The sequence below is a fragment of the Pelobates fuscus genome, chromosome 4 (genome assembly GCF_036172605.1).
Source record: "Pelobates fuscus isolate aPelFus1 chromosome 4, aPelFus1.pri, whole genome shotgun sequence".
In the NCBI taxonomy this organism is placed as follows: domain Eukaryota; kingdom Metazoa; phylum Chordata; class Amphibia; order Anura; family Pelobatidae; genus Pelobates; species Pelobates fuscus.
Window position 1 is genome coordinate 235,072,072 of NC_086320.1, and position 23,398 is coordinate 235,095,469.

A 23,398-nucleotide genomic window follows, 5' to 3' on the forward strand; every position below is an offset into this window, starting at 1 on the left:
TCAGACATAATGTACTAAAATTGGAGGAATAAACATTTTAGAAACCTGTCTAAAAATGGATCTTTATACATAAATCTATTAACCAAGACTGTAAGCTCGTTTAAGCAGGGTCCTCAACTATCTATTGTTCCTGTTACATTTTGTTATTGTCTCATTTGGTAAATCCCCCTCTTATTGTAAATTGGTGCGAAATAGGCTGGCGCTATATAAATACCAATAATAATAATAACCATGATATCTGTCACTGTTTGGGATCAGCACAATGAAGAGTTAAAGGGTATGTGGAAATTTTGCCTGACTATAAAAATTATAGAAGACGCACTGAAGAGGCAATTTAAACAACTACTCACATCGTGTGAAAATATTCTCTCTCTTACTCTCTGATACTCTTCTTCTCTCTCTTCAATTGATTTACTTCTTCTGTCATCTCTAAATGGATGAATTCTATTTTGCTGAGCAAAAAAAAAATCAGGACAGATATATTTTAATTTTATTTCGCCTAAAAGCATTCAGCCTTAAACAATGGCTTTTCCTCATTAGTAGAGTTTTATAATTGATCACGCAAGTAAAACTTAAAAGCTGAAACTGTGTATATTGAATTCAGTAACATTTATATGTAAACTTTATACATAAGGCAAATGACAGAAATTTTAGAAACAATTTCATAAATGTTTTCCTAAGTAAAATGTTACCATGTATATTTTATGTTACTCTGTTGCAAGCACCAAAAGCAGACTTGGATATTTTGTATCTCTAAAACGTTATTGTATAGTACTGTAGCATAATGCGGGTACAGCCACTGTTTTTCTAACGATCAATGATATTCACTATTCAGTAAGCCTCAGACGTATCGCAAACATATGTTATTTAACATTTCTTGAATATTAACTTGTTGCATAGATCTGTACTATTTTCTGCAGAATGTATAGAGTGAACAATTGTTTCATTATAAATTATACACTGAAGGCACAATAATCATGTCATTTTGCTGAATTGGCAATAGTGCCCAGAGTCTCCTATCACTGTCCTTCTAATCAGTGTTAAACTATCTAAATGTCCAACCACAGCCCAGCTCCTCCTGCAGGTATGGCTAAATCAGAGTTTACAAACTTCTTTCTAGCCATACCCATTCATAACAACAATGGATAATTAGGCTGAAATCAGTCAGCTGACACTTTCAGCCAGTCACATATGCCGATGCTGCACAGGATAATGCTTCCTTATTAGCACAAGCAGTACAGGAGGATGAGCTGAAGAGAATTCTTGTTAAAGTGTTGCTCCAAACCTTTTTCACTATTACAGTATTTTAAGTTATAATGCCCTATTGGGCAATAGTAACTTGGTTCCTTCCCCCTTTTGTACTTAAAAAAACAAAGAAACTGTAAAATAAGAATACCTACCTGCAATCCAGCACCAGGTGAAGTTCTCCTAGATGCATTCCACGCATGTCTGTTGTCATGCTGCATTATTTCTGCCCTCTCAGATATCCAATCAAATGCTTCTCATAAAGACACATTTGAATGGACTGATCTCCAAGCTCAGAGTGCATGAATAAGCTCTGAGACAAGGAGGGGAGAAATGGAGTGTGAGGTGGACACAGAAAGTGGGCATTAAAAAAAAAAAAAAAAAAAAAGAAGGAAGGTAGGAAATGTTAGGATACTTGGAGTAATTGCAGGAGGAAGGAAGCTTCTCATTGCAGACAAACTCACAACACTGATGCTAGGTAAGATGCTGATCATGTCCGTCACCACCAGCGTTTAGTGCTGATGACAAACTTAATTTTTGCACAGAATTAACATAATGCAGTTTAGAACAGAGTTATGAGCTGCATAAGTCATGTGTGCCGGAGATGCAATTAGCCCCAGCACAAAAGTGCTCATACTTCTGGATGTGGAGCATTTCAAGCAGGTATGCTGCACATAAAGATTGCTTACTCCATGACCACATAAAATCAGAAGTAGTCATGGAGGCTGGAGTAACCCTTTAAACTTTAAACATCAATAAACAGTTTAACACTGAATGAAAGGCCGGTGCCAGGGGAATATAGACCCCACTTCAAAGAGGTAAAGCAGTTACAGTACCTACAGTGTCCATTTGAAGGTTTAATTGTCTCAACAGCCAAAGATTGCTATTGAAATCAGATATTTTTGTTTTTCCAAAATTGCCTAATTTCAGCGATAAACAGTTTTAAAAAAAGTCATATTACCACTATAGTGGTCCTTAATTAACCAATCTGTATGTGTAAAACGATTTTATGTAATATGCATTCAATATGTTTAATGAATGAACATATTTAAGTGATTGAATTTCAATTGGTCCCTAAATATAACCCAAATTAAGAAATCTGAAAAAAATAATTAATCACATTTAAATCAATGCATTAAGTGCCTAAATCATGTTTTTGACATTTGAAAACCAAAAACAATACATATTTTGAAACATATAAAATTGCTAAACTAATGTTAAAAAATTGCAATGCAATTATGATTATTTAATTATAAACATTTTCAAAGTGTAGCCATATTATTTTCTTAAAGCTTTTACATTTACATTTTAATGTTCTTTACTTTAAAAGATTATTTGATTACCTGTATGCCTTCCAATGATAGCTTAACTATGTTTAAAATTAAATCAATGTTCTATTGTAAAACTGACATCGTACAAGTTCTAGATTTTATGCTTATGTAACAGTTTTGTGGTTCATAATAAATACATAATACTAAAATCTTTTATATTTGGCAAATTCAAACATAAATATATAATAGTCAAAATAATGGTAACAATATGACTCAATGCCCATATGATGTAATACTTCAAAATAACCAATGAAATTAGAGAAGTCAGCAGTCTATATGCATTATAATTATTTTACGAAAGTAAGCGACAAAGGAAACAAGCTATTGACTCATTTCATATTTTATTTAACTGTTAGATATTCAAAACATTTCTCATTACATGGATTTGCTCTGCATCATATAAACCAAAAGTACGCAACGTCCAGTGACACTTCTCAAAGGGCTCTTAACCTTCTTCAATGACAGCTCTTATTTGTGAATGGATACAATATTTACCCAAGTTATCACCACCTAAAGTCAATTCAATTAAATAAAGAGCTGCCATTCAGACTGCCCTTGTGGAAAGAACAAGATTTTTTTTTTTAGCTAAACGTTATTACTTTGTTGATTTCCTCTTTTTATGTTGGCTCTTAGTTTCTCTTTAGATAACATTTAATGAAAGTGATTTTACTTTATGATACTTCCAAAGCCAGATCCCACTGGATATCAACTTTATAGTAACAGATAATATAAGCATATTTCAAGTCAGATGAAATGTTAAACAAGAAAAACTTAAAACTGCCAATTGTTGCAGATTTTCTTAATACATGGAATGTTCCATTAAACATATAAATAAGTAAATGTACTAATTAAAACATCAGTAGTGTTACCATAAGTTAAATTGTGCAAATAGTGTTGTAATAATAATAATAAAACCTATATTTAATGGATATGTGTATGCATTATGTATGTCCTAAAATCATATCTTAAGATCAGTACAAATTGCTGACAAAAACATCAAAATCTTTTTTTCTGTTGGTTCCCATTAATTACTGAGTCGGTGATTAAACTGAATGTACAGAAACAAAAATAGATTTGTAACGTTGGCAACCACATATTTAGCCATTATCCTGTTATTGTTACTATATTGTATGCAGCACTTAACACTAACTTTTTATTTTTGTAATAAAAATGTCACCTCAGCAATTTGTAACATCACCAGATCATAACCACACACAAAGGACACAACATTATGCACATGCAAAGTAAGCACATATAAGCCTTTGTAAAATAAAGCATACCAGATGTTAATAACCATTAAAATTCCAAACAAGTTCTAAATTAAACTAGAATACCACCATGTAAGTCTATAACTTGCACCGTCTATTAGACAAAGTAAATCATTTCTGGGCCAGCATTATATAAAGATGAGTTTACACACATTTACAATGAAACATATAATCAAGGAGAGCAAATAATGACACTACTATATTAAAAGCAACGTTTAAGCCTCTGAACATCAAAAACCTCTTCAACATGCAAAACAAGTGCTGCTAAGCAAACCACTCATGCATCCTACATACTGCCACTGCTAAATGCTTCTCACTTAGGGCTAGATTCTATTCATAAGCATTTCTCTGATAGCTGAAAGCAATTTTACCCATAGATGTCAATGGGAGAATGGCCATTCAATGACAAGAATTACATGTATCTCTGTAATAGAATCCAGCTCTTAGTGCTAACAATGCAGGGAGGAGAAGGAACAATGAGAGAACAAAATGACAGCAGTTAGAAATACACCTTCAAACAGACCAAATGTCAGCAACTCCAAACTGAGAACCAACCTGATTGTCTTCTTTATCAATACTAGAGTTATCTCGCTTCAAGATAAATCGCTTCTGGGATTCTTCACCTTTTTCATCTTTTAAATGTTCACAAAACCTTTGCTCTGGTCTGCCAGCAAAGTAAAACATATCAATAAATTGTTTTAATTGCTTAAAAATTCAGTGTCCCAGACTCTTCTCTGCAGAAAGGGGGTCTGAAGCTCAACATCATTGCACTGTAATTCAGGTCACTCCAAAAGGATATAACCAAAATGTCTTACTTCCCAACAGAAAAATGCTTTTTTATTTAATCATTTCATCAATGTATTTATTTAGTGGGGACATGTGAAGGACGTATATGTATAAGTCAAAACTGATGTTCTTATTGACCATACATATTGCTATTAATATTTTACACTTTAAAATTGTTGACAATTTGTTAAAAATATAACAGGGCAAGACCTAAATACCAACTGGTTTTCAACTGCTTTTTCTTTGGGGGCTACTAACATACTACATAACATAACATTATATCAAACCAAACATTCCCTAGAGAGCATGTAATTTTAATTGTGTTCTCATACAAATAAATGGAAGGGTTTATTTTATTGTACATGCATAATGTATAAAATATTTACCATGTTGAATGTGTTCTACAATGTAAGCATATTTGCAACTTCTCAATTATGTTATTAACCAACAAACGATGCTAATAAAAAAAAAAAACAGAACTCTTTGCTAATAAGAAAAAGAACAAAAAACAAACAAACAAACAAAAAAAACCTAAAATAATAAATACAATCCCAGTCACTTTAAATACAAGATTACATACAGTATATAATACATATATATGATCCTGGTGATACGCCGAAGCGTTATAATTCTGAAAATAATATATGTTTGCAAGTTGCTGTTTATACTAGGCAATTGTTTTATCTGAAATCACTAGCTTGAAGAACCAACATGAATAGGTAGGTATCGCCTGGTAACAGGAGCTCATAATAACCATCTTCCTTTGCTTTATCATAAAAAGTATTATTACTTGAGCAGCGAGTGGGCTGCTGAAAAACTCAGATGTATCCCTATCCTTGGGACTGCACTTCCTCACAGTCTGTGCTGATGCTATGTGAGGAATGAGCTGCAGATATCTATTTCTTCCTTTCTTTTTCCATGCAGAACATGGCTGAACATCCTGGGAAAGTGCAAAGATGGAGCTAGACAGCCCATCCCATTTGGCCATGTTACACTGTGACTGCAAAATCAGTAGTGACATGTGTGCAAACTGAGTAGGAACTGCATGGGAGGCAGAAACGTAGCAGAGACTGTTTGAGTCGCAGAATTGAGGGAGAAACTGTTCAGGGTACACACATGGCTAATGACTGGGCAGAATTATATCAGAGGACTGGTAAGGAGCAGACATGGAAGAGAGGCTGGTGAGCCGCAGGCATCGCTCTCAGGTTCGTGAATGGGTAGACATGGGACAGAGGCTGGTGAATGGGTAAACATGGGGCAAGGCTGGTGAATGAGTAAACATGGTGCAGAGGCTGAAGAATAGGCAGGCACAGGGCTTAAGTTGGTGAGGGGCAGGCATGCGGTGGAGGCTGGTGACCGGGGAGAAATTGGAGAGACCCTGATTATGGGGATATGAACAACACCAAAGTTGTGGGTTGGGGTGTGAGTAAAGTATTAGAGACACCAATTAGGAAATGAGAAGAGGGATGGATGAGAGAGAAAAATGGGAAAGTGGGATTGAGACACAGGAGTAAGGAGAAATGAGGAGACAGAAGCAATAAGACAAAACTGGAAATAATTGTAAACAGTTATGTGGAAAGTGATGAGGAAGAGACAAGTGACGTGAGATGAGAGGGAGTGTGACAATTTAATTTATTATCTGTCTGGTGCAATACCTCACAGTGCCAATACCTGTCTGTGGTGCTATTCCAGATTGCTGCACCCAGACTGAGATCTTGCAGTTCATTAATGTTGTTGGTCTTGTCTTGCCTATCCTGTGTTTTTGAGCTGCTTTCCTCCACAGACAGCATTAGAAGTGGATCCTGATGTAGGAGAAACTGTGCTACCATCTGCCCAAGCCAAGTACATGTTGAGGTCTCTGCTGTGTGAATCCGGGGTTGATCCTGTCCCTGAAACAAAGTGACAGTTTTTGCCCCATAGAACTACACAGTTGAGAACTGAGATTCTATCCTGTTCCATTGTTTAAAGATGCAGTCTATGCTCCTGCCATGACTATATTACAACCAGCTGAAAGGATTTCTGTACATCGTTTTGCTCCTTCCCTTGAGGTTGTGACAGTGCACAATGTGGTGTCCCCTGCTGAGATGGCAAACTCCCATGAGCCATCACCTCTGGTAAATGAAATTACTCCTGAACTGGTGGCCAGGACAATGGCTGTTAACACTGTAAACATACTGGTTAATGAAGATATTGTCCTGCCTATCCTTTCATTTCTGATACACCTGTGGTATGCTGAATTCATACCTACATTCTCTGAGCCTGAAGCAAAGAGGGGAATACCCATTAACTCTGATCAATTTATCTCAGAGGTTATACCTGCCCTTTCAGATGAGGGAGCCTCTCTTGTTTCTTAGAATGTTATTTTGCCTGTCTTCGCATTCCCTGAGCCTGAAGCAAAGATTAATGCATCCAGCACATCTGTGCGAAATATCTCTAAGATTATACCTGTCCATTTAGATAATGAAATATTTCCTGAACGTGTTATCCCGCCTGTCCTTTCATTACCAGAGTCTAAAGCCAAAGTGGATAAATGCACAGTCTCTGTGCAACCCATCCCTGATGTCCTATTTGTCTCTTCTGACATCTCTCTATTTAGTGGAGTCTCACCCTTTCATGTTTGCCAGTTCATTAATGTTAATGTAATTGGTCTGGTCCTTTTGTCCTGAGTTCCTGTGCTAGCTGGCTGTCCCCCTATGTTCCTGAGCTGGCTGCCCCTTGTGTTCCTAAGCTGGCTGTCCACCTATGTTTCTGAGCTGCTTATCCTGAGTTCCCTGTATCCAGAGACCTTACCTATCTTCCCTGTATCCAGAGGACTTTCTGCTTTCCCTGTATCCAGAGGCATTCCCTGCTTTCCCTGTACCCAGAGGCCTTTCCTGCATTCCCTTTATCCAGAGGCCTTTCCTGCTTTCCCTGTATCAAGAGGCCAGCATTCTGTTATCTGTGTTTGTATTTTATTTAACTATATTTGCCTTGGTTTGTTGCATTCTGGGTTCCACCCTATAGAGGCTGCTGCACTGGTCAGCACCCCAACCCGACCAGACACCCGACATGGAATTACAGAACTTAACATAGCAAGAAGAAGTAAAAATAAAATAGTTCCACACTTGCAATATGTGCCCATGTATAGGAGTAAGAATCGGTGTGTGAGACAATAATACAGTGTTGCATAGGCCATGGTAAGGAATTAGATTTTGGGAGGAGCTTTGGTCAATTTATGTGTGAGGGACCATACATTTTAAGCATTGGGCTGATGCCAAGCAGCAATGCCCTGCTGCTGATCAAGCAAAATCCAACTTCAGCCATATTGGGCAGTATAAATTGGTATAATAGAGTTTGAAACCATTCTGTCTTTAGTGAAATGCCATAATGAATATTTCTTCATAGAACTCAATAACTCAAAATATACAAATATAAACAGTTATAATGCACCATGTATCCAGTTTAAATGTATTCAATCTAAATGGGACTTGATAATGTTATGCATGTTATGCAATTTTAAAATGAAGACAATTTAAAAATAGCTACGTAACATAACAAATAACGGGCATTGTTAGATGTGTACATAGGACTATTCACAGAGCGCAGAATTAATAAAATATAAGACTTCATGACATGCTGTTAAAACTTTAAAAGCAAGAGGGGTAGATGTAATCCATTATAAATAAGGAGAAAAAGGTATTCAAAATTTTAAAACATAGAAAAGTGTCCTGCATTCAAACTCCCACAACACTTGGGCAGCAGCAATGGCTCTGATATTCATTAGCCCAAAAGCATATAAAACATCTAGATATATAATGGAAAACATGAAAATAGAAATACTTCTAAAAAATAGAAGCCACTGTACATAGAAAAATAAAGATACAAAAATAAGCTAACCTTGAAATAGGTGTCTAACTGTTATAACAATACAAAACTAATAAAGGTAGTACTATAAATGAAACACGCTTTATAAAAAGAACACAAGTGCGTAAAATAAGAACACATTAAATATTTCACTATACCCTTAATTGCCATGAATTGGCAGCAATCTGGATAAAAATGTGCAAACAGCACAAATGCATTTAAAAACTTCCACATAGCAAAATAATAACCAAAATAGATAAAGCTGACATGAGCCAAAGGTCCAATGCAATAAATATATAAAAACTGTGTATGTGGCTTCTCACAGACCAAGTCTCTCACCAGTGTTTCTGGAGGTTAAAACATCCAAATATAGGCAAAGGTTGAATAGTGCAGCATACACCGCAACGTGCAAATAGCAGTGCAGGAAATATCATGCCTTCCGCATGTTTTTCTATTTGTCATCCTTAGTTAATCTGACATTCACAGTTCCCCATCTCAGGCCTATTATAAAGCCAGGCCTAAAGACTGACAACTGGTACAATGATACCCAACGAGCAGTTACCTCAGATATTGTTGCTAATTTAATAATACAATATGTTGGCTCCAAACTGAAGTTGGCAATAAAAGCACATATATAACAGTTAATCATCGAACTCTAGTCGGTGATGTCATTCTTTGCTGCTCACTGCCACAAGATAAAGGCCACTTCATGGCTGCACTGTCGGGCAAGACCCCACTCCTTTTTGAGGACTCATCCCTGTCCTTTTACCAGGATTTAACTAGGGCCACTCTTCAGTGGCGTTAATCATTGAGCTCTCTCACAAGCCAACTCAGCAGGAGTTGCCTACAGATGGGTGGGACTGAAGCACCCACACTACTCTCAGCCTTGGGCATCAAGGGCTTGAACCCCAGCCCACCAGCACAGTCCCTTTGTCCCAAGAACCAGACTGGAGAAATACTCGACTACCTGACTGAACCCAGCAGAGGTGCTGCCCCATAACACTTGGATGGGTACTATACAGAGCTGTTTTGTTTATTACATTTAATGAAACACAACACACTAGGTTCTGACCAACCACACAAGGGTCTACACTGGTTTCTATTGTTGGGGCCTCCTCTGTGAGATTGGATAACCTACACAGTCTAAGCCTTGTTGACACACCGAATGACAGTTTACTTTAGCACTACTTCCCTCCCCCCCTCCTGATGCCCCTTTGGTTGAGGCTAACATCTGTCTTTGAATTTCCCACTATACTCTTGTTGCACCACCAACCCGCACTACAGGCTTTACTGCTATACAAATCAATCTTATTGCAATCAAGCTACAGTGGAAGACTCAACTAGTAACCTTGACCGAACCTATGGCCGAACAATACTCATGGGCAAGAAGCCCTTTATTCCTCTCATATGGGATGAACATGTACCCCTCTTCATTATTAACTCCCTCCCCACATGTCTAGACCTCTATACAGGCCTAATTGACAGATTTTGTATTACAATCAGACGCATTTGTCTCATATGTTTTTCTTTAGTTTCCTGTTTGTTTATTGCTTATGTATCAAAAATGAAAAAAGCACAGTATTTGACATGTATAAATATTCTATCCAAGAGCATTATCACCTATGTAATTCTGCAATACGACTTCATGCATGTCCATCTTTTCCATATCAAAAATAAAGAATTCCAACAAAAAATAAACAAGTCATGTGAAAAAGAAAGTGCACCCTCTTCGAATTCTATGGTTTTATGCATCAAAACATAATAACAATTATCTATTCCTTAGCAGATCTTAAAATTAGGTGAATACAACCATAGATGAACAGCAACACATAACATATTATACGGTGTCTTGATTTATTTAACAAAAATAAAGTCAAAATGAAGAAGCCATGTGTGAAAAACTAAGCACACCTTTACTGCTTTCATAAGAATTAAGATCCTAAGTGGCAGACAGGTGCTGCTAATCAAATGCCCTTGATTAAATGATTATCAGCAACTGTAACCACCTGTATAAAAGTTTTAGCAGTTTGCTGGTCTGGAGCATTCAGGTATGTTTTAACACAATGCTAAGGAGGAACGATATTAACAATGATCTTAGAGAAGTAATTGTGGCTGCCCAACAATCTGCGAAGGATAATTTTAAAACAATTTAAAGCCCATCATTCTACAGTTAGAAAGATTATTCAAAAGTAAAAAATATTCAAGACAGTTTCTTCCCAAGAGTAGACGTCCTAGCAAATTCATCCCAAATTCAGACCATGCTATGCTCAGAGAAATTGCAAACAAAACCGAAGAGTAAATACTATAGGACTCAGTTAGCAAGTTAAATGTTAAAGTACATGACAGTACAATTGGAAAAATACTGAGGAAGTATGGTTTATTTGGAAGGTTTGCAAGGAGAAACCTTTCTCTCTAAAAAGAACAGGGCTGCATGGCTCTTAGGTTTGCAAAGTTGCATCTGAACAAACCACAAACAATGTCCAATGGACAGACGAGACAAAAGTGAAGTTCTTTGGCCATAATGTGCAGCACCATGTTTGGCGAAAACCAAACATAGCATATAAGCACAAACACATGATTCCATCTGTCAAGTGTGATGGTGGAGGGGGTGAAGATTTGGGCTGGTTTTGCAGCCACAGGACCTAGGAATCTTGCAGTCATTGAGTTGACCATGACCTCTGTATCCTATACCAAAGTATTCTAGAGTCAATGTGAGGCCGGCCATATGTCTGACAGCTAAAGCTTGGCCGAAATCGACTCATGCAACAGGACAATGATCCAACGTAAACCAACAAATCTACAACAGAAGGGCTAAAAATGAAAATAATCAAGGCATTTCAATGGCCCAGTCAAAGTCCAGATCTCAACCCAATTTAAATGCTGTGGTGGGACCTTAAGAGAGCTGTGCATAAACAAAAGCCAACAAACCTCAATGCACTGAAGCAATGTTGTAAAAAAGAGTGGGCCAAAATTCCTCCACAATGATGTGAGAGACTGATAAAGTCATACATAAAATGATTACTTTAAGTGATTTCTGCTAAAGGTGGTTCTACGAGCTATTGAATCATAAGGTGTACTTAATAGTTCACACATGGTCTCTCCATTTTGGCCTAATTTTTGGTAAATAAATCATGACACGGTTTAATATGCCATTGGTTCATCTAATTTTAAGACCTGCTAAGGAAGAGATGATTGTTGTTACGTCCTAATATGTAAAACCATGGAATTCAAACAGGGTGAACTTTATTTTTCCCACGACTGTATGCTAATTAAAGAAACTGCTCATATCCAAATTAATAAAATTCAAGTCGTGATGACTCAGAACAGTCTCAACTATCACACTAAAACTGTATATATACGTAACAAAATTATACATATATACACACATATATCAAACCAGTAATAAACCATTGCTACATAGTCACCAAAACTCTCAGAATTTAATAGAATAGCAATGAAATCCATCATTATTCACTATACCTTTTAAATAACAGTAAAATCCATATTTGTATTTAAACTCCAGGAGTTAACAAAGTAATTCAAAGTACTGATCTATAAAGTTTTGGAAATCATAATTTTATTTAACCTAGACTTGTTATCTGAGCAGAGAGGAAGCTCCTTAAATATAACTGTGTGTAAGTGAGATCAGTCAGTGGCAATTCTACTTCTTTCCTGACAAAATCTGTAATTCACATTCCATGACAGGTAGCAAGAACAATAGGGCGTAGTCAAATTCCTGCAGCACCATCTAAAACATTTACCTCTAGCAGGCTCTAATAGCATATTAATCAAAGGAGATTTTTAGGTGTAATTTTCAGAATCAAGAAGGGATTTTGTCATACAATTGAGAATCATTTGAAACTGGTTTGTTGCGTTTTGCCTTTTTTGGGGATAAACTGCAGTTACACTACTTATTCACTAAAGTGAGAATTCAAGCGAATTCAGAGTGAATTATTTTTTTTTTAAAGAAAACAGTAATAATGTATATTTTATAATTTGTGCAAATATAGTTGACCGAATAATTAAATCATTAGTGCTTTCTTAGCTGACCTGCTCCCTTTTTCTATGTATTTGTTAGAGACCTCTTAATATTATTAATAAAGCTATTTTTACCACCCTGAGGTCTATCCCTCTACCTAGAGGGCACAGACTATTAGAGCGCCTAAGATGCCAACCAGGTGGTACTTGAATTAGCAGTAGAGACCATGACCAGAGACTGGTAACTCAAGCCATCCATGTAAAACTGTTCACGGGATCAGAACTCAACTACAGCCAGCTAAGCATTCAACTAAGTGGCAATCGAACACCATGTGGACTCTCAGAGTGCAATTTTGATAAATGATAGCTGGGGGGCTGGGGGTGAGCTGTCTTGTGGTCCATAGGTTTATGGGGGGCCCTATGAACTAAGGGGGGCAGTACTTCCAAGCTCCAGGAGTTTAAGGTCCCAGCAAGTAGAGATTGTATAAGCCTTAAACCTGATGGCACCAGAGGGGGTTTCTCTTTTGTAACACCCCCTCAATACACAATGTACCTGTAAAACAATGGGTGGTTCTGTGTAATAAAGTGCACTTGTAATCTTCATAAATCAAGTTTTTACTGATGTTTGTTTTACTGACTATATTCACTACATGTATTTTGCAGTACAGAGAAGGGAAGCTAACGGATGTACTTAAGTTGAGTACAGAAGCTCTGCTACAATGTTAATGACCGTTCATGACTTCCTCATGCCTAACCTTAGAATCTCTAGCAAGTGTTCAAAAAAAGAAAAGACAATACTAATGTTAGCCTAATACATGCTATTTCCCTTTTGTCTCTGCTATGTTTTCAGAGACGTAGCTGGTAAGAAAGGAAGCAATTCAAAGACATTCTTCCAGCAATTCCTTCATGCTGATGAGCTTTACATAAAAAGCTCTTAACATCACTTATTAACCAAGGATCACAAAGACACTAAGGGATATTCACTAAACAATAGATTTTGTGCAAATGGATTTAATTGGTATACGTTATACAGAGTAAATGCTTTATTACAAAAAATCTGAATACTTCACCTTAAATACTCTGGCTTTCTTTTACAATGTCACCTATATATTAATCTACTGCTGCTTTTTCTTTTCTTTCTATTCTAGTTAAGTATACTAAACTCAGCCTGAACAGCATAAGGCTTTTAACTTTATTGTTCAATTTATCATGCAGACAATACAATAAGACTCAGGAGTTACATACTGTAGCGAGACAAGACAACTAAATCACTGTAATTAAAAAAGGCACTGCTGATTTTGTGTAAAATAAATGTGTTTTTTTCCCCCAGTATAATATTTGCTTTTAAAATAACTTTTTTCCTGCACAAAAGAGTCATCCTCTAAACTCATATAATTTACTGGAAAATATTGATCTATTTACCATAAAATGTCCACGTTTATATTTTACCTATTGCGGGAAATAAAGTGCGCTAAATGAACATAGACTATTTTATTTGCATTAGTAGAAGAAACAAAATATTTATAAAATATACGGTCAATTATATCCCAAGAGATACAATCAGTATTAACTCATATTGATTCATGCTCCTTTGTAAACCTCACTATGCAGTCTTCATAACATACACAATCTGCCTCATTTGGCATTTACATTTTTCATGAGAAAATAAACATTTAGCAAAGAAAATGTACAAATCAATATTGCTAAATATGGGGAGTCCCTAGGACACCCTTGATCTTGTGCTAGAAATAAAAGTTAAATGGGCACTGTAGGCACCACCAATTTCTCTCATTGAACCAGTTAATTAGTTATAGTACTTAGAGTTTCCAGGTACTCTTGTTTTCACCGTTAAACTGTTTTTGAACAGCTTAAAAATGAGTAGGCTTCCCTGGTTGCACACAGCCTAGCCCTCTTTGCTGCTCAGCTTTCACTTCCACATTGGCTCTACCAGTGATGGCTAGAAGTGATAAGCTGAAATTATCAATAAGGTAACATGATTATTTAAGTGTTCTTATTAAAAACGAACAGTCCCTAGTTTGGACCCAAATCCAATTGTCCCTCTTTTCTACACTAATGTCCCTCTTTTCTAGGAGCTCTGTATTTCTGGTCTGTGAAAGTGTATTCAAGAGGTCCATATGAATAATACTCACATTATTGTGTCTTTAACCACCCCTTAATGACCGTGGACGTATCAGGTACGCACGACAAAAAATGGTCCTTAAGGACCGTGGACGTACCTGATATGTCCCCGGCTAATAAGAGCGCTGGACAGTATTGCAGTGATGCCTCAATGTCGAGGCATCATGCAATATCACCCCTCACTGCCGGGCTGCCGGGTGATCGTGGCGCCTGGCAGTGAGGCAGAGCATCAGAAGCCATCTGGCAACAGCATCTGTGATGCGGTGCAGCTTTCCATCCTTGATGCGAGCGGCTTGAAGCGAGCGGGGGATGCCCCATCTGGGGGATGCCATTGCTCTGTAGGATGCTGGTAACGGGGCGCATGGAGCGTCTCCATATCCTGAGGATTGCACCACTTTTTTAGTGAGATTTTATTTTCATCATTTTTATTTTATTGACATAGCCTCCTTTTTATCATTATTTAGATCATTTGGTCGTTTTTTTATTTGTATATTTACTGTTACAAGACTTTTCGGCGCAACCCCCACCTCCTTTCTGTTTTTACATCCTGTTCTTCTAAGGGTCTAAGAGGGATTCCCTTTTTGGGTTGCTGCCCCCCATCCTGTTATTTAGCGCTGACTCTCCTCCCTGTTGTATTTCATATATACACAAATACATATATCTCACTCAACAGAATGGATGAATTTCTGTATATATATTGAGTGAGATATATGCATTTGTAGACTGCAACTGGTAAAATGTGTATAAGTAATTATATAAATACAAAGCTGCGTTTAACATATCATATTGTGACCATTATTGATTGGAGAGTAAACCTTGCACTGCTGTACATCTGTAATGCAGTTTAAATGAATACAGTACAAAGGTGAAAATTACTGTATTGCACCCTGTAAAAGAAACGTGAACCATACACATTTAAACCACCCAAGGGACGATTATAAACATTTTCTGCAGATTAAGTCATAGGATTCATTATTTGAATATACTTATAGTTAATCATCCCATCCACTGCTATTATGTTATGTATAATAGAAGCACATTTTAAGTTAGTTCTAGAGCTTTGCATACTGCTGGCATTAACAATGAAAAGGCTGTTCATCAATGGAAGAAGTCATACTGCTTAATGGGTTTTGACTAACTTCCACAGAATTTTATAATGAGCTAAACATGACTTCGATCTGAAGGTTTTTCCAATATGCGAAAGAAAAAAAAAAGAAAAAAACATTTTGGCTAATGATTTTTTTTTTTAAATGTTAAACACTAGTTATGGGTTATCTATAATGTAAAATTTTCTTAAGTGTTAAAACAATAAATACCAACAAGCATGTAGTAAATATCAATATAGTTTCATAATGTGGTTGGAGCATGGAGCACCCAGAGCCTGCAGGCCTGTCACCCATTTTTTTTAACCATTTATTTAACAATGATGTTTCCTGAAATTTAAAGCAGTGAACATCTGAAACAAAATGTGTTATTTATACAAAAAGGTTTTTGCAAAGATAGACTGACAACATTTTACTGAAAGGGAACTTGGAGGGGAGAAGGAAGGCAACTGGCTGTGAGGGGTATACATATTAGATGTATGTTTTGGAAGATTGCAAAAGTTGTACCTATCCGTAAAAGTGGTGACAATACTTTGGTATCTAACTATCGCCCAATATCATTGCTCCCAGTATTGTAATAAATCTTTGAAAAATGCGTCCACACGCAACTATGTGAATATTATCAACAATCAAATTATCTTCCCCCTAATCAATCAGGCTTTCGTCCAAATTACTCAACCACGACTGCCCTCTTAAAAGTTTGCAATGACATCCAAATTGGCATGGAACAATTCGACTTAACTGGAGCTATTTTCCTTGATTTTGCCAGTAGACCATAGCATTATTTTACAAAAACTTAAAAACTCTGGCATTGGTGATCGTCCACTAACCTGGTTTCAATCATATGTTTCAGACCGATTGCAATATGTAGCCAATTCTAATAGCGCTTCCCACCCTCTTCCAGTCACTTGTGGTGTTCCCCAAGGCTCCATACTCAGCCCCCTGCTATTCACATTATTTATAAATGATCTGCAAATCCTCACCTCTACACATGTACGCAGACAACACTGTAATCTACGTTAGTAAACCCAAGCTACCGCAGCTTGAGGCTGTGCTCCAAAACCAATTCACTGAGGTAGAAAAGTGGATAGTGGATAACAAACTCTTCCTAAACACTGACAAAACTGTTACAGTGATCTTTGGAACTGTACCTAAATTACGTAAACTACAAAATCAACAACTGTGTATCAGAACAAATTCAAATAGCACACTGACAGCAGTCTGCTCTTTTAAATATCTAGGTATGTTGCTAGTCCTCAATCTATCCTTTGGCTTTCACATTGAAAAAATCTCTTCAAAACTTTACCCAAAACTAGGTACCCAGTACAGAAACAAATCCTGCCTAAGCCCTACAGTAAGGAAACAGTAGTAACAATAGTGCAACAAATGCTAATGCCAGTTATTGAACATGGGGATGTAGTAAACTGCATGAAAAACCAATCCAAAATTGTTCATGCGTATATTTGTACGGTGTATCTTGCTTGGGAGTTTGCTTCCCCTGAACGCCACTCTGTTTGCTGGAATCCCCACAAATATAATGTAAGGTGGAAGTCCCAGCGGTGTTCGCGCCGTCGAGTGTCCGATTTTAGTTCCATACACTCGATGACCAAACACCGCTGTCTCTGTTCATATTCCAAGATGACAGCTTGGAACGTTCATGTAATTGTGGTTTGTAGAGGTGTGAACAGAGGTTATTGGGTTTAACAAGTGGCACACTGCCCATATGGTTGGTCTGGCATTCGGTAATTTGTTCGGTAATCGGTGTTAATAGGCGAGATGGCTGTTATTTAACCGAAGGGCCAGACAAACAGGGGACATAATAAGATGATCCAGGGACTGTAAGCACGAAACATAGGAAATTACAGGGGGGACAAGATAGGGACAGCCCATAGGAAGAATAAGGGTGACAGTCCAAGGTTCATTCCGCTACACTGCTGCCCCGTGACCACAAGCCGGCATACACAGTCTGATCCTCCATGGATAATTTTTCAAGTTCGGTCTGTCTAGACAACCCGTTAGCGTTTCAATTCTGTTTCTCGGGGTGGTAATATATCGTAAAGTCAAAAGGCTGCAGCGCCAAACTCCAGCACAACAGCCTGGAGTTGTCCCCTGCCACTCGGTTCAGCCGAACTAACGGGTTGTAATCCGTGAGCAAAGAGAAGGGCTATCCGTACAAATAGGGTTGCAACTTTTTCAGGGCCCACACCACGGCCAGGCATTCCTTCTCAATGGTGGCATAGTTTACTTCTCGGGGTAACAGCTTGCAACTGATTTAAGCTACGGGATGTTCTCCACCATCGTGCCCGACTTGGCTCAGTACTGCCCCAATCTAAACATAGAAGCGTCTCTATGGACGAGAAAGAGTTTAGTTGGATTGGGAGCTACCAAGACAGGGGCATTGATAGGGGCCTGTTTCAATTGTTGGAATGCCTGCTCACAATCCCGGGGCCCAGACTACTTGACGGGCCAGGTTTTTACGGGTAAGGTCGGTAAGGGGTTTGGCAAGGGCACTATAATTGGGTACCCGGCTGTCCCTAGAATTGCTAATACCTGCGTCTTCATCCAGGGGGTTGGTCATTGGGCCACTGCTTCAATCTTAGCAGGCACATGCTTCTGCTGCCCACATTCTACTCTGTGACCGAGGTACTGTACCTGGGCCATACCAATATTACACTTGGCAGGCTTAAGGGTAAAACCTGCTTCCCTGATCATGTCAAAGACGCTCCTACATGGGCCAAGTGCTCCTGCCGTGTATCGCTAAAAATGGCGATATCGTCGAGATATGCGCAGGCATAGTCTTGGAACCCATCTAGGAGCCGGTCCACCATCCTCTGGAAGGTAGCCGGAGCATTTTTCATCCCAAAAGGCATTACCTTAAATTGGTATAAGCCGAATGGGGCGACAAACGCTGAGTTGGAGCATCTCTTGGATCTCTTTGCGCATACTTTCCCGTACCGATTCCGGGATTCGGTATAGGGTTAGGCGCAATGGAAGTTGACCTGGTGTCTCTATTCGGTGAGTAGAAGTCCTCAGAGGCAGGGGCACAGATCGCTGCTACCCCCTCTGCTCGCTCATGGTAAGGCTTCAGCATGTTCACGTGGAGCATGCGTCACCCACCACTTCCTGAGCAAGGGCCGATCACATAAGTGGTGTCACACTTTTGTTCCACCACTTGGTATAGGCCCTGCCAGGCAGCCTGTAGCTTGTCATTCTGGACAGGTTTTAAAATGAAAACTTTATGCCCTACCTGAAAGCTATGGTCCCTGGCACCTTCGATCGTACCAAGTGCACTGGCAGTTCTGTGCCGCCTGGGGGTTCTCTCAAACAGAACTAGTCAACTCCTCCAGACGGTCATGGAATTCCAGCACATATGGAATGATGGGGTTACCATCATGGCTAAGATCCCCCTCTTAGTGCTCTCGGACAAGGTCTAAGGGTCCCCTCACCCACCGCCCAAAGAGTAACTTGAATGGGGAGAACCCTGTGGATTCCTGTGGTAAATCCCGGTAAGCAAACTGGAGGTGCGGCATGAATCTCTCCCATTCTCGGTGAGTCTCTGCGAACGTCCTGAGCATTTGTTTTAATGTTCCATTGAATCGTTCGCAGAGACCGTTGGTGACAAGGGGAGTTTACAATTGGCTTTATGCCGCACAGCCTCCAGAGGTGTTGGGTGTCAGGATTACTAATTGACCCAGCACACAGAATTGTATCACACCTAGGACTAAGGATAATGTCTAATCGGACCTTAGGATGGCCGGACCTAACGTATCCAACAATAGTCAGAATACTTGCAGAGGTCAGGGATACAGAATAAGACACAACAATGAGAAAAAGCCAAAAGTCAAGGATACCAGAAATCAGGGGAGTCAGGATGAAGTCAAAGTCAAATACCAAAATATCAATATCAGGAACGCACTCTCGGATTACCATCAGGCAGAAACCACGACAGGGCAGTGAGAGAATGTAAAAATGTTTTAAATAACCCTCCTGTTTATCCTATTGGTTTTAACTGGCCCTTAACCCCAAAATGTCATCAACATGGGCGGCCATGGGGCTATAAAGTGACATAGATCCGCAGCGGCCAGCGGCCCTAGACATGCAGGTTTATCAGGTATCCGGGCGCATGGTTGCAAATGGGCACAACTATTCCTGTCAGGACGGTAAATACCATCATAAACATTTCTATGAGCAGATGAATCCGTTACATTGGGTGATCTCTGAGTGAACTGAGTACCCCGATCCGACACTATCTCCCTGGGAAATCCCATGCGGCTATGGTTTCCGCATGGATGTGGGTCAGCGCCACCGCCTCTGGGTACCTGGTAGTGTAGTCCACTACCGTCAAGATATATTTCTTGCCGGAGGGGCTAGGCTTAGCTAAGGGTCCCATCAGGTCTACCGCTATCCTGCTGAACGGTTCTTCAATTATGGGGAGAGGGTGGAGTTTAGCCTTGTGGCTAAGTATAGCAAGTTTGGCAATAGCGCCGAATATCCTGGGAAATCCCCAGCCAAAGGAAGTTTTGGGTAAGCCGGTATCTGGTTCAGCTCACCCCTAAATGCCCGGATAGCAGGATCTCATGTGCTATCCGTAGCAGCTCCTGTCGGTACCTCTGGGGTACCACTAATTGCCTAGTGTGGATCAGTTCCAACACAGCCACTTTCCTCTCAGACTCCCTGTACAACAACTTCTTATCCCACACATATCGCTCTCCCTCTAACCTTGCCTGGCCAGAGGTGACTCTGTCCCTGTATAGCTGTAACGTGGGGTCTGTGGTCTCCTCATTCTCAAATTCTGTGGGCACAGCCCAGGGTACACACTCTAGGGATGGGGAACAATCTGGTGTAGCCTGGGGCTCAAAAGCTGATGTGAGCCTCCCCAGGTCATTCCCCAACAGTACTTCCACCGGTAGCTCTGGCATCAAACCCACTTCCACCACTCCAGGCCCCGCTCCACAATTCAGATGTACGCGGGCAGTAAGCAGTCGGGACACTTTTCCCCCAGCTACCCTTACGGCCACTGTATTCTGTGTTTTTGCAGCGCTCGACACCAAGTGGCTTTTTACTAATGTAAGGGTGGCTCCGGTATCACGTAGCCCTTGGACCTCCTTCCCTGCCAAGATAACTGTCTGCCGGTGATATTGGGGATTATCAGTGTGTCTGTAGTGGGTCTGCTTCATGCAGGATTTCCCAGTGCTCCATGACTGGGGCTGGAGTGGCATACTGGGCTGGAGACTCTGCCTGGTATTAGTGCGTGGCTGCTCTGGCGGGTGGTGGTGGTCCCGTGCAGATCCATGGAGCTTGGTCCCGGTTCTGCGGGTAATCGTGGTGCATTTGCCCCATCTTTCTACAGATGTGGCACTGCATGTGATTCTGTGACTGGAAGCGAGGTTGTTGAGCAGGCGGGTTATTTGGTTGCCTGGCAGGTACTGGTTGCCCGGGAGGTGTTGCTGCAGGCCTGAGGACTGGACTGGTCTCTGCTGTCTGCGGGCATCCTTATATTCATCGACCCGCCTTGCTGCTTCAGTTATGGAAGTGGGATTGCGGTCCCTTACCCACTCCTGGATGTCAGGTTCCAGTCCGTTGAAGAATTGCTCCATTAGTATTAATTGTAGCAATTGTGCGGGCTTTGTGTGCTTGTACATACCCAAGGGCAGCTCGATGTAAGGGCCCATTCAGCATGTGAATCTTTGTCTGTCTTTGTCTGTGAATCTTTGTCTATCTCTAAACCGCTTTCGGTATGTCTCTGGTGTAATGGCATACCTGGCGAGGATCACCTCTTTTACCCGGCCATAATTCCTGATTTCGTCATCCGGTACAGTGCAGTAAGCCTCTTCTGCTCTCCCTGATAGCCAGCTTGCCAATATGAGAACCCATTCCTCCAAAACAATTTTATGTAGGGCACATTGTCTTTCAAAGTCCTAGAGGAATGCATCAATATTCTCCTCTGCCTCCACATAGTTTTTAAAAGCGTTGTAGGGTATTTTGGGCTTACCCGTTTGCACCACTGTCACTGCTTGTGCTCTTTCAGGCGTTTGTTGGTCTCTTTGCCTCAGCACAAATTTCTGGACCTCTAACATGGTTCGTGCAATAATTTCTGTGGATTGATTTTCACTCTAAAATGACAACCAAAATTGCAATTCCCTTTGGAACTCTGTTTGTTCCCGTTCTTGTGCCGAACCGCTCTGTTCGGCATTCTGCCATCACTACAGCAACGAGGGTAGCCTTTTTCTTACTCGCTGCTATCCCTCTTGCTTCTAGGAGATCATTTAGCATGGACCATTTTAGAATGGAGTAGTCAATCTCCACCCATGGTCCATTTGGCATTGCTACTTCACTGGTACTTGTTCCTCTGTGAGCTCTGGATCCTGACTCTGCCAACCAATGTAGCATAGCCCTAGTCCTAGCAGGGACTCTCCTACACTGTTTTTTCCAAAATACATTCAGGAACAAGTAGAATACTGCAAGGGAACATCCAAATACAGGAAAATTCTCCAGGAATCTCCCACCTTCTCTCCAGCAACTGGACGACACTCCTGAGGGTATGACTGCTTTTAATGGTGCGACACACAGCCTTTTATGAAAATCCCCATGCAAGGGGTTTCTAATTACACATTCCAGGGGCATTCCCCACTGGACCTGAGAGTAGACTGAGACAAAGTATACAATAGAATTACATTAACTCTCAGGTCCAGGACAATAGTAATCACCCCAAAACATATATTTCCCCACAAGGTACCCCCTTAAGTCCTATATTCCCAGATAGCCTGGATCTGAGCGCCCAACATATCCGTAAAGCGCTCAAGTCCCACAAACGCAGGCAAAATGCCACCGGGGTATAGTTTAGACCGATCGCCACGAGGCGCCTGCCCAAAAATGTTCCATAAAATCAGGCTGTGCGGTCGGTCTCTTTCAGGAGTATAAACTGCCTGAAAAACCAATCCAAAACTGTACGTGCGTACATTCGTTAAGTGTATCTTGTTCGAGAGTTTGCTCCCCCTGAACGCCACTCTGTTTGCTGGAATCCCCACAAATATAATGTAAGGTGGAAGTCCCAGCGGTGTTCGCGCCGTCGAGTGTCCGACTTTAGTTCTATACACTTGACGACCAAACACCGCTGTCTCTGTTCATATTACAAGATGGCCGCTGTCACGTGTTCGCACATACGAACAGCGGCCACCCAGCCGACCATTTGGAACGTTCATGGAATTGTGGTTTGTAGATGTGTGAACAGGGGTTATTAGGGTTAACAAGTGGCACACTCCCCATATGGGTGGTTTGACATTTGATAATTGGTTCGGTTGTCGAACATGACAGTGTTAATAGGCGAGATGGCTGTTATTTTACTGAACCGCCAGACGAACAGGTGACATAACAAGATGATCCGGGGACTATGAGCGTGAAACATAGGAAATATAACAGGGGGGACAAGATGCGGACAGCCCATAGCAGGAATAAGGGTGACAGTTCAAGGTTAATTTCACTACAAGATCTATGGCAATATACCTCAGCACAGAATGTTCCTCTCATGTTTAAATATATTTATTACCTGTTATGTATTCAATTTGTTTGTATATTCTATTTTTGTAATATTGTATCCTATTGTAGCAATGCAATGTTTTGTGGACCCAGGACATCCTTGAAAATTAGAGAAATCTCAATGTATCCATTCTGGTAAAATATTTTATAAATAAATAAATGTTGAAGT

The 23,398-nt window shown here is 39.9% G+C and overlaps 1 protein-coding gene across 4 annotated transcripts in view; it reads right to left on the bottom strand.

The window, feature by feature from the left end:
* ARPP21 (cAMP regulated phosphoprotein 21) overlaps positions 1-23,398 on the bottom strand; it is a 306,084-nt gene that overhangs the window by 152,434 nt on the left and 130,252 nt on the right. For all 4 annotated transcript variants that reach the window (XM_063451958.1, XM_063451959.1, XM_063451961.1 and 1 more), the window contains 2 exons: positions 4,400-4,508; positions 351-452 (listed from right to left, as the gene is read on the bottom strand). In XM_063451958.1, coding sequence (XP_063308028.1) covers positions 351-452; positions 4,400-4,508 — 211 coding nt within the window. The remainder of the gene's footprint in view (positions 1-350; positions 453-4,399; positions 4,509-23,398) is intronic.